Source organism: Fonsecaea erecta (assembly GCF_001651985.1).
Source record: "Fonsecaea erecta strain CBS 125763 chromosome Unknown Scaff19, whole genome shotgun sequence".
Taxonomy (NCBI): Eukaryota; Fungi; Ascomycota; class Eurotiomycetes; order Chaetothyriales; family Herpotrichiellaceae; genus Fonsecaea; species Fonsecaea erecta.
This window is the reverse complement of record NW_017387262.1, coordinates 21,750-34,169: the sequence shown is the minus strand read 5'-3', so window position 1 is coordinate 34,169 and position 12,420 is coordinate 21,750. Positions and strand designations below refer to the sequence as shown.

Genomic DNA, 12,420 nt, shown 5'->3' with positions numbered 1-12,420 from the left:
TGCGGCCTCTTCCCTCCTCCCTCCTCCCCTGCGCCTTCAGCCAGCCCGATGTGAGTAATATCTTCCATCTTCTGCACTTTCTCTCCATGGGTCTCCTGGGGATATCCACATCAAAAAGCCACACCATGGGGTGTGGAGAGGACGGTTCTCTGAAGCGCACAGGCAGCTAGAAAAAGGGGGGGGGTAAAGAACGAACGCGCCGAAGACCTCCGGGGGGTGACCATGTGCAAGGAAGACGACGAAGGCAAACCCGACGAGAAGGGAGTCCTTCCTGCTGGAACAAGGGTTCGGACGAGCGCAGCTGGGTCTGAGCGCTGAGCGCTGGGTCCCGGAAAGCTTCGCTCGCGGCAATCGGTGTGAAGCTGAAGCCGCAGATCTCATGAGGTAGCTGCACCGCACGACCCGCTCTGGCGATGTCGTCCGTGCCCTTGGGCTCCTGGCGGCCGTGAAGTCTATCCTCCCTCGTCCTGTCCTGCACAGCGGCCGACTGGTGCCTCCACTGTGACTCGTGCCGACTGATTCCTTTTGCTGTGACATATCCGCAACAACAACAACAACAGCCCCCTTCCATCAGTGTTCCGCTCTATTTCATGACTTGTCACTTTAAGGCCACAACGGAGTTGAGGTGCACATAAAGAGCTCTCCTCGTGGTCGAGCCCCGGAGCCATCCTCTTCTCTTGACTGAACTCTCGTATAAATCTCCTGGAACTCTCGGCTGGTGGCAGAGCTCGCCTCTGACGCAGGTGCGTGACGGCGGTTGGGACGGGCAGAGGAAAATAGGTTCGGTGAGGAAGGCCGTGCTCCATACGAGAATGCAGACCCGGTTCTCAACGGCACACCCTTAATCCAGGTCAGTGCCTGTCGCGGTCGATACCTCTGTGGTGCCCGCTGACCTCAAGTGTGCTCACCGAGTCCTTTTGCATGGTCTGACCTTCGACCCCATCTCGCAGTGTGTGTGCTTCCGTTCTCTTTCTTTTGCTGGTGATAACCACTTGGGCTGGGTAGGCGATGGGGGGCAGGAGAAGGGATATCCGCTGCTCTGCAGTTCAAAAAATATTAGGCACTCCTCCTCAAATTTGTTTGTTGATGTCGCACCACCGTCCTCACTACCGCCCTCCCTACATGGCGTAGCTATTCAGATTTCGCTTGTTGAACTCTGTGATAATATCGAGCTAGGATAGAACGCGACGACGCAGCGTGAGAGGTATGCTTTAGAGAAAGTACGAGGATTGCAGAGCTCAGATGGCCTGCACCGTATGATGGCGACTCTTCCGAAAAAGGTCAAAATGTCGCTCGCTAATGATCCCTGATGAAGGATCTGGGCACACCCGGCTGACCTACCTAGTCAGTCCAACATCCTTTGGTTCTACACCTGTCCACCATCGGGTCAAACGCCACCCGCCTAAGGGCTCGTAACTGATTACTGCGAACATTTCTTGAAACACGATCGTCTCTTGACGCCGCTGCACAGGCTCAAGAAAAGCACCGGGCACTTGAGAGGTCGATGCTCCAAGGACACTACCGAGTCCGCAAGAAAGACACTTCAGATGATGGGAGAGAGTCTTCAAAGATCTAAATATAATAACGAATTCCTTTGCCTTTAGATTAGCCAGCTGGGGCGAGATTTAGGTGAGGCGAGAGGACAGTTGGCGAAGGTTGAGTACCTGGAGTTGAACATCTGGGGTGCGACATCCGCAAGGACAAACTAAAAAGAAGCCTGTGTGTAATTAGTTAAGTAAGGGTCTTCGGTGTAACAAGCCCCAAAGGGCCACCTTTTGGGGCATGACATGCCTAGCTAGTCGGGATTGGGCTTAAGATTGGTTAAAGGCGCCCACCAAAACACATGAGGATCACCTAACTGACCGCCTAATCCACTACAAATCATCCCCTGGACTTGGCCTTGAGGTCTGGACAGCCGATCTACACTGAGATTGTGAACTGCCATTTTCTTCACTGGTAGAGAGGGACGATGATCGTCTCACACAATCTCCTTCGGTATGAACTCCAGGTGTTCTTCATCTCGCGTGTTCATTCGCGCGAGATGGAATACGACAATGTCATGGGGCCGAGATAATCCTTGTTTGGCTGCTGCTTCTTTTTCAAAGAGGCTTTTACCGTGTCGAAAGTTGCAGGTAGTGCCGCAAGTCAACCCCTCCCCTGATCCCCTTCACCTGCCATCCGAGAGCACCCGAGCTGCTGGATCCGACAGGACCACGCACGCTACATTCCATCGTAGCACGTGGCCATGCACAATGGCTCCTGCTGCACCTGTATCTGCATCTCCTATGACAAGACCTTCTGCCACTGCATCTTACCAGTTAAACTCATCTCAACACCTCGTTCCGAAAGCTTGCGGTTGTCAATACTAAATATACCGCTCAGTCGACTCCGAGTCAACTCATCAAGCGACGAACCTCCTTCTGTTCTCCATCTCCTGCGCCGTGGGTCTTGGGAAGTTCTCGTCCAGCAGGACCTGACTTATTCGCCAGGTATCAGACTTGTCCACTCCAAGGGAGCCCAAGCAAGCTTCATCCTGACTGACCTGTCATGCAGATTACATCTCGAGACCTGTCCTACTCCAGCCATGAACCAACGATCGAAGACCTCTACACCAGACCCATTGGAGACGGTCAAGTCCTGGACAGAGGGGGCCACCCGGAACTTCGACACCTCCAGGAACTGTGGCGTCGATAAAGCCAGGCATTTGTCGTCACCTTCAGGCCGTCCAGGGCATCTCTCGACCAAGCATGTCAGACCATTGAAGAGATGGGCGTCAGCAAGAATGGTTCACAGCGTCTACGGGCCTCTGCGTTTCCGACCAACAGCTTTGCATGAGCCAGCAACAACGTCACCACAGATCTTGCGGCCGGACATGAAGGGGCTCGTACATACACCAAAGAAGTACGGAGATGTGATTCCTTACAACCACGGACGACCAGAAGGACTCGGAGATTTCCAGACGTTGAAAGCCAAAGCTCTGGCGAGGGAGTTTCTCCTTGGATAAAGTCCTTCGGATTCATTTCTGGTATTTTGGTTGCTGTGGAGGGTTGTGCAGTGGATGTTCACAGCCACAATATGAACTATGTGATTGGGTTTGTGAGCTATAACCTTCCCTCAAGTTTGACCAATTTTACTTTCCATATCACACAACGTTGGTATCCTGTAGTCTAGTTCCGAAGAGTTTCCGTCAAATGAACATCTTTCTCATCAGCGTCACACTCGTCAGCAGCGGTGAGCACGATCCTTCAGATGTTCCGCCGAGGAAGATGCTCCTTTTTTCAATCGGTCAATTCCAAGGGGCAAATTCCAAGTCTCTTGACCTACGCAATGGAGAGGAAAAACACGTCCGTGTTCCCTCCTGCCTTGTCTCCATTGATGCTCTTCCGACTGAGCCTCCGGATATCCTTCTCCAACACCTTGTTGCCCGTCCGTCTTCGCCAGTCCCAGCAATACAGATCCAAGTCAGGAGAGAAAGTGGCAAACTAAGGCGGTGCGGTGCGCCAACAAACAGTACAAACAAGATTCGGGACACAGGATCCTCACAAGCCTCGCTCGACCATGGCGATGGCGATTACGACTGGAATTCATTTCTACTCCGCATGCGAAAGACACTTCCGATATAATGTCTGCTGCCAGGGGCAGGGAGACGCGCAACGAGCGCAGAAAAGACAGGAAACAGAAACAAGGCCACAAAATGCCATCATCTGGACGCTTAGCCGTCGGATATGTCCATGTCAACCTCCTTGTCGTTCCCGTCTTCTTCACCATCTTGGGGGTGGTCCCCAGTTCTGTATTCACCCAGGCCCGGCTGTCTGGGTGGCACGATGCCATGCTACCAAAAGCATGCTGTCAGGTTGGACCAGAAGGGAACTTGCAGACGACAAGCAAAGAGCATGCTTACAACTTGAGCAAGAACAGCGGTCAGATCGCGCACAGCTTCCACAAGTCGTTGAGCGGTAAGCTCAGTAATGCCGATGACGGCACCACGACCAGCAACCGCGCTCGGCGAATCACCAAAGGCCCCGGCGGCCATTTCCACTTCGTGTCGGTGCTTGGCAAAAGCCTTGGCGAGCTGATCGGCTCTCCTGCGAATCTGTGCGCTGTGCAAGCAGTGAGTAGGTCCCTAGTAGGGGAGCAGCCCAAGGGGTCTACCGGAAGTAGTGGGGGTAGAGTTGTTACCACCCCTGGACACGACAGCACCACAAAGTCCGTCGACAGCCGCCCATAAATGACGAGGGACAGGGACACAGAGATGCTGGCCCTTCGTGCAACGTTGACACCTAGTGGCGCCGGCAGGCGTCACGCATCCTTCCTGCAGAAGATCCAGACTTTTCTCCTTGTAAGAACTATACCCAAGGTCAGAAAGAAGAAATCAGGTGATAAGCATTGCTAAGCGCAGAGATAGAGCATACTTACAGAGCCCGAACACAACGCTGGCACCACGGAAAAGCTCGATTCTCAGGCACGGGCTCATCCTTCACGGGAGAGGGAACCTGGCGAGGGCTGAGAGCGGGACGATCAGAAGCCATATTGCGGAACAATCTTCAAAAGTTCGACAAAAGAAGACCTCAACTGAGTTTGGGAACGTAGATATGTATATATTATGGAATGGACTGATTGAATTGATGGATTGTCTCTATGAAATCTGTGTGGCAGAAATTATGTGTGTCACGTTGCGAGACCTTCCTAATGAAGGACCAGGGCACACGCCCGGCTAACCACTCCCTTCGAGACGACTGGGTGTTTATCATCTCACGGCCGGCGTCCAGTGGAGGTTGATAATGGTGATGACGATGATATTGTTGTTGTTATACTTGGTTGCAATATTTAGGCAAGCGAGAAACACGTCTGCGTGTAGCCCTTGGCTTCTCTATTGTGTTTGTGCTGGGCCTGGTAGACGGTAGCAATGAATTGGTTGGATTGCAGATGCAGTACGCAGGGAGATCGAGAAGAGCTGAGGCTCTTTGTGTGCAGCCACGAGAATCAAATCCTATAAATGTTGCGACTTGCGCCGAGTGGTGCCGGCCATCTTCCTGAATCGCCGCACTCAACCATCACTCCGACTCATCCATTAGTTGGCTTTGGATGCTTTCCGATCGTCTGGTTGTTATCGTCACACTGTGTTGTATCATGCGGATATTGAGAGATTCCTCCGAGGACGCGTCTCGATAGAATCGAAACATGCATGTATGGTGATGCGACGAATCCATAATGCAATGAATTTGTCATATGCAGATAACAGCGCGAAAAGAAGTTCCCACGGCGAAGACAAGGCTGAAAAACAGAAGGCGACAGCGGAGCGAGCTCTGACGCGTACGCGCACACGTCAAGCCCGATGCGGAACTTCGTGGCACGACAAAAGCAAAAGTGTTCGAGTTTCAACCCGCGCTAAGCCGGATTCAGCCGGAACGCGTTCCCTTCCTCCACACTAAGCTGCATTCAGCCAAAACTCCATTGGTTTTCCTCTCCTTCTGAAACTTCGTTGACTTCCAAAAGCTTATGAGGTTCCCCGTCACACTGACTACGCTGTACCGTCGTTGCCTGGCTCCTTGCGACCAGCTGACTGAACCCTACTCAAAAAGGATCAGACAATTTCCGGGTCCCCCTTACCGGGGGTCCCCCTTACTTCCCTTGATCTGGAGCCTCTCAGCAATGAGAGCCCGGGCGTCTTTTCTTTCTACCCCAATTATCTCCGCCATTCCTCCCTATGCACGAAGCTCCTCGAGAAGTCGCATCACGCTCCTGGACAGGGAAACAGTGGAGGTCCTGGCGCCATACAGCACATGAACCCACCATCCAGGAATCAGTGCGGTTTGTGTAGTTGTCGGAGGCTGGCTGTATTCGGCCAACCACCCAGTGACGCAATATGCTTTCTCGTTCATACATGTACTCCCTGGTATATTTTCAGGAGCAGATACATCTCTGTCTCAGACGCAGCTTCGTAGTCGAGTTATCTTCCGTTAACATCCTGATCCATACTGGAATCATACTGGATCAACTATCTGGATATATACTGGGCTCATCCATCATTTGGTCCCGTTCGTCTCTCAGTAGGCTAGACTTCGGAGAACATCATCAGTCCGATACCATGGGTCGACCTCTGGCCGGTCGAGACGAATGAGGCTGGATCCCCAACTAAGCCCACGGAATCCCGTCCAGACAGCCGCCAATAACGTTGGGAACACCACCGATAGTTCTGACGACAGATTTGCTGCGCCCTAAGCCTGCCCGAACAAAAGAGACATCCCGCTCGCAATGCTCGATTACACCACCAAGAGCCTGATTGCCCTCGCCGAAGGATGCCAAGATCCGTTCTATGTTTCCACAAATTTCCACACAGGGTTACGTCTTCATTGGGATCTTCTGCGTCTACCACAAATTACCGGAGAACTACCTTGGCATTACTTCGTTTTGCTCAAGGGTCTGGTGTGGAGCTGTAGATGTTGCTGGAAGAGACACATAAGTTGGTGCGGCTCATGTGGAGGGCGGGGCAGGATCACGTCGTATTTTGGTAGTATTTGCGGCCTCGGACCCTCTTGCTTTACGACGGGCTGCACGCTTCATATTTGTATGCCCGGAAAAGGATATGAGAACTGGTTGTGGCGTGTATCGACTACAGCAGCAGGTCCGAATAATATTGGTCCCCCGATGCTGCTCAAGTCCATCCATCCAGACACACTGCGGAAGAAGTAGTCTCATCTCTCCGTCGACAGAGGAGAGCGCATCAATGGCCTCTGAATCATCGGTCAAGCCAGGCATGGACACGACCATTACCCAGGTTTCTGGAGATGGGCCGAGGTCTCCCAAGGAGTTCTCATGTTGCTTGCGCTCGGGGACGGTGGACGGTCAAATTTTGTGTGACTGCCCGGGAATAAGAATGGCCATCTCTTCTCCTTACTACCCATATAACACTGTTCTTGTGGCACAGGACCGACCTTTCTCCTTCGATGGATCACCAACAGGCTCTTCTTCCCCTCGTCCCACTCGCCATTCTGTCCAGTGTTGGCCGACAATCGTGAGCACAAGAAATTTGCGATCGTTGTTTTTCCTCCAGGACGAACTCTGTACTTCTTTCATTGTGAAGGGCGCCCGTTGGGGCTTCCGTGGATCGGACAGAAGAGGCTCATCGGGACCAAGACCGTGTAATGCGAAAATCCACTCGGGGCCACCGACGGAGGACTCAGCACACGGGAGGTGCGTCCGGCTTGCGTGGATCGGACTGGCGGGCAAGGGCTCAAGCACCAGATCCGTCCTGCGGCGAGCTCGAAGACGTGATGTGGCGGCCATCGTGCGAGGACTTGGTGAGGATCGGAGTCAGTGGAGAAGACCACAACGACGACGGAAGACGTGCAGCGGCAGCTAATATTCATTGCAAACGGTTAGTAGAGCCTCATGACAGAGCGGGATGTTCTGGACTGGTATGTCCACATGGCAGACCCACCGACAGACTATGTGGCGCGCTGCAGGCGGTGTATAGGGACCTCTTGGCTCCGGCCAGTTGCAGACAGCGAAGGGCGGCATGAAGGCCAAAGGCACCGAAAGGAAAGACAGAAAAGAATACTGCTGGGGAGAATGATATGTCCGTGTACGGGTGGCCTGGGTAACGCAGTGGACCTCAGGTGATTGATGAATCGTAATACGAATGATGATCTGAAGTATTTGCAGGATCGACGGCAACAACATGGTCATGGCAGCGTAGGCGCACGGGCGCTGACGTGTTCACGTGAAAATAACAACAACCCGCGCTGTTGGTCCCGTGATCAGATTGCGCCCGCGCTTCGTGTTTCGCGGGCAATGATAACAAAACGCATTCCTCCCGGTAAACAATTTCAGGGTTGATTCCGACTTGACTTCCAGCCCTTCGTTCAAGGTGGTGCAAGAAATCCCTTTGATCGTCTCTGTGGAGGTTCGAACCTCCATCGATCACGACGCTTCATCTTGCAACTATTTTCTCCGTCATTCGCACTGTAATGGCCACCCCCAAACACGCCTCCATGTTCCTCACACAGGTGCTGCAGCCCGCCCGGAGCCATCTGATTCGTCCCAATCCCCCGGCCGAGAGCATGAACCACGACCACGAAGGCGCAAAAGAGAAGGAAAGAGATGTCTCCACAAATCCTCCACCAAAAAAAGAAGGCCTTACACAGCGGTTGCAGATCCCCTCTGGTTGTCGAGGTTTGGTTTTCATCATCGCCCCGACTTCGCAGGAGGATGGGAACCAACGTGGAGAGTCTGGCGACAGCGAGGGGACGATCACTCTGCACAGGCAGGGTGGTTCACTTCCCGTCTGGCATGTGCACGAAGATCACCTTGACGCCTTTCTCCGTAACGTCGATGCAGCGTCCCTCCCTCCGCAGACCGGCCACGCCCATGGCCTTGGCCTCGGCTTCGATCTGTCCGATGAGGGCTATCCAGAGTTCCCTGCCACGGTTGTCGGGGACACATCGACAGATCGGGCTGTGCCGGATGAAGAAGCTGGCCTGACCGATCAGAACGACGAGAGCGTGCCACACCAATGCACCCGGATCAGTCTTCCCAGCCGAATGAAAACACTCTCCACTCAAGAACGCACTGAATCTCGGGTCGGTCAGTGAAGCGGCCAATTCTAAGAGCAGGGGTGACGGTCTGAAGAACAAAGACCGGAAACAGAGATATGAGGGTGTTGACGGCGTCCCTCAAACATCAAATGCGCAGGCGAGCAGAGTTGAGACGGAAAGCGAACAAAGATTAGTACCGGCATATGCTGTTGCTCCCAGCTGCGCCTGCGAGGTGGACGAGAACCTGGCCTGCTGGTCGACGTGAAGCCGGGCGGGAGATGTTTGGAGTGTGTGCGCGGGTCGAGCATGGTCCTGTCTTGTCTTCGGTGTGCTAGAGCATATGTGGAGGAAGTGGAAGCGTGAATGGTGTTGATGTTGTTGTCAGGCGTGTATTGATACCATGAAAAGGAATAAATGGCGTTTGTAGTCCCCATGTCCAACGCGGAGCAAGCGGGCAGGATGAACCCGTGTCCTCTGCTCTGCAGCGCAAATTTGCACACCTGTGAGACGCACACACTATCGCAAGCGATTTCCGGCCAGCCAGCCATCCGAATGCAGGATGAGCGGTCGACCATGGCCCGCATGAGATGCACCATTTGGACCACTGCCGTTGTCCGTCACATACTTGGACCACTTGTTGAACGTCGGCATTCAAAGACCAGATCTGTGCTGCAGACGCATTGATTCTGTTTTTGCGAAAAGCGGCCCGTGTGTCAGTCATGTTGTCGCCTGTTTCCGTTGCTGCTCGGAGCCAGCCAGCCTCTCCTTTCCCTTGAGCCCTGTGGCGCCTGGCTGCGGCCAATATTAACCTAAACTACTCACCTTACCTCTCTTCTATCCCTTGCCACAGAAACCTTGCAGTTCGAATGGAGTTTCATTTGGAGACACTTGCTTGATGATGTCTTACGTGCTCAGGCAATTCGAACAATTTCTTGCCACACGACACGACAGAGAGGGGGAATGCAATTTGTTAAGTCAACCTATCCAAAATGGTGTGTGGGTGGATGGAAAAAAGAAATGGCCATGACATGACACGACACCGGACAGAGTCAGATTGGCATGTGTGTAAGAAAATAGGAATGTTGGGAATGTTATTTCCCCAGCGCACCAGAAACGCCACAATGGTTTTTGCTTCTCTGGGTACGTGCGCGGGCATTCATTCGCCACTCCAGAATGTGAGTTCAGCCTCGGGATCAGTAAGCCGACATATCATCGGTCAGAGCGGATGGCGAGGGGGGACAATTGGCCAAATCCCTTCTTCACCACCGACAGATACCGGATTCCAGTGTCACAGGCCATCGCCTCGCACGCTTGTCGTCCCCGTGGCGAGATCCTGGACGGGAAACAGGCCAACTTGTGATCTTTGCGACATCTCTCGTCTGTTGCCTGGGCATCGATGTGGATGCACATGCAAAACAAACAAGTTCCCTGTCACGAGAGCAACCTGATCAGGACGGCCCGAGCTAGTCCGAAGTTGGATTTGTTTTTCTTGGCTGCATACCTGTGTCTCACCCAACCCCCTGAGATGAACCCCTATCCTTCATCCTGCAATTGCATCAGTCCATCTCCTGTTTGGGTACATATTGGTGATCTTTGACTCTGTTATCCTTCCGCGGCCTGCCGTCCTCCTATACGAGCTGAGGCGACCACCTGACTAAACAACCACGCTTTCCCGTTGCACCTCTTCCACGCTGTCCTTCCAAGCCCCTTGCAAAGCCCTACCGAGCATTCCTCCTTGAACAAGACAACAACGCACGCGTAGTTCCTCGCCGGCATGGAAAGAGCGTACGAGGCAACAGACGCGTGACAAGAGAAACATACAACATCTGGATACAGGCCCCTGCGTGAGCGAATTCCACGCCGCCGTCCACGAGCCCACCACGAAAGAACGTGCCTTTCCAACAATTCGGAGCACATCCATCATCTTCCAAATGCCTTTCCCAAACTCGTTCAAACTCAAGACACTCCATCTTGATGGATCGGCAGAGGACCGAGCGGTCCAGTTGAGAACCGCATTGACGGAGTGGCTCGCAAAGATTGACGACATCGATAAGCATGCGAGCATCATCGACTTCTACAGGGCGAGCCAAGTTGCGCTGATCGAAACCAACACCGACATATCGGATGACGACCGGGATGACTACGAGGACGCCGCAGAGGAGAATATCTGTCCGGGTCCTGGTTATAAGCGTCAGGCCTACATACTCGTTAAAGAGAAGAAGACAGGGGAAAACCAGGAGGAGATAACGTTCTGGTACCGCCGGAGGTGGGTCCGGAACGATACGGAAATGTCTAGGCTTGTCGTCGAGACGTTGACCGCAGAGATGAGCGAGACACCAGCCATGCAAGAGCTTGAAACACCCAACAAACTGGTGACGGCCGGACCCGAGACGGTCATCAACGACTCCCGCAACGTTGGACACTTGGCAGCGCCAGCCTCCTCGGCCTCCGCCCCTGGGAGCTCCGCTACCGCCTTTCCCATTCGCAGTCCGGCTGAGAAGTAACTCTCTGGCATTCGTATCTGTCCTGGCATGACGGCCGGACCAACCCAAAATAGGCCCGGCGTCAAGAGGTCAGCTGTCAACAAGTCATCGGTGGAGGAGTCACTCATTGCACCACCACCACCGCGATCTCAGAAAAATCCTGGCAAGGCCACGAATGTGGCAAAACACACACGACAGGATGAATTTTTCCCCAGCTTGCCGCACCATTGCCCCATGAGAAGGGCTCGCGAGTCACAGTCACGCTTGGAGGGACAAGAAGTGGCATCTTTTAGTTAGTGGTATGGTATGAACGTGGTATGATATGAGCGTGGTATGGTACGACTGTGGTTTGGTATGAGAGTATGGAGATACGGGGAGATGTCAGCATGTGTGGATTCGAACCCATTTAAGGATTAATCATCTTAGATAGTATTTTTTCTTTCCAATCCAATTCCCTGTTCGCCGAAACACCTGCCTCCCGCTTCTTGTGACATCTGTACCACCGTGACGGCAAAACCACAATCAGACAAGCTTCCTGGCGGCGCTGATCAGGACCTGTCTCCTTGCGATTCAAAACGCTAGGCTGTCTTGGTGTTTGCTGTCTGACTGGCCACTCCGCCGCCTCATCGGACTCCTGGTCTCCAGAGCAGTCCGCCGCATTGTTTGTGTCAGGTTGTGCAAGTGGGGATAAATTTTCGCCGGAAAGGGAGAGATGAGTCTTAGACGGAACAAGGGGCTCGAGGTTCTGGCTGGTTAGGAAGGAAGAGGAGAACCAAGTTCCGGGCGACAAGAGGGCGCCCGGGGGTGCAAATCTCGAGAGAAGGGCTATTCGACAGATCACTCCGGGAACCCTCGGATAAATAATTTCCTGGTGGAGGCGGGTTGCACGTTCCAGCTCCTCTAAGAGACAGAGGGCGAATAGACGGAGAAGGGGTGTGAAAGGGCGTTGTCAAGGGAACGCAGCAAGTCCAGACAAAAGCACGGAAATTGTCGCACGAAGGGAGGGGGAACTGTCTCAGAAATCATGCGTAGGGAGAGTGTCGGGAATATTGTGGGCGGGGGGAGAGGGAATGTGCGGGAAAGAGGAGAACAACAAACAGACAGCGCGGCGACAAAGGGAATGTGATGGAATGCAAGGGATGGGACATGCTGCAGGGAGTAGAGGTGGGAGAAACATGGAATGGAGGGAAACAGGAAAATGTAATGAGGAAGGGAATCGGGCGGGGGTGCACGGGATGGGAATGTGGAGCCTTGAAATGCAGGGGGAGATTGCAACGGAGTGGAGTGTGAGGGATGGGAATGCAGGATGCAAAGAAGCGAAAATTGACGCAGTCAACAGAAAGGAGGTGGTGTGAAGGGTATAAGGGACAGAATACAATTGGAATGCCAGAAAGGATAGA

The 12,420-nt window shown here is 53.3% G+C and overlaps 3 protein-coding genes across 3 annotated transcripts; all 3 read left to right on the top strand.

Annotated features, from left to right (window-relative positions):
• Positions 1-3,694: 3,694 nt before the first annotated feature.
• AYL99_11956 (hypothetical protein) lies at positions 3,695-4,161 on the top strand (the record flags this gene model as incomplete). Its single annotated transcript, XM_018843460.1, has 2 exons — positions 3,695-4,111; positions 4,159-4,161. The coding sequence occupies 2 exons, from the start codon at positions 3,695-3,697 to the stop codon at positions 4,159-4,161; spliced, it is 420 nt and encodes a 139-aa protein (XP_018687200.1).
• Positions 4,162-7,970: 3,809 nt separating this feature from the next.
• AYL99_11955 (hypothetical protein) lies at positions 7,971-8,594 on the top strand (the record flags this gene model as incomplete). Its single annotated transcript, XM_018843459.1, has 1 exon — positions 7,971-8,594. One exon carries the CDS (start codon positions 7,971-7,973, stop codon positions 8,592-8,594), a length of 624 nt encoding a protein of 207 aa, XP_018687199.1.
• Positions 8,595-10,468: 1,874 nt separating this feature from the next.
• Positions 10,469-11,041, top strand: AYL99_11954 (hypothetical protein; the record flags this gene model as incomplete). The annotated part of the gene is made up of 1 exon (XM_018843458.1): positions 10,469-11,041. One exon carries the CDS (start codon positions 10,469-10,471, stop codon positions 11,039-11,041), a length of 573 nt encoding a protein of 190 aa, XP_018687198.1.
• Between the last annotated feature and the right edge of the window lie 1,379 nt (positions 11,042-12,420).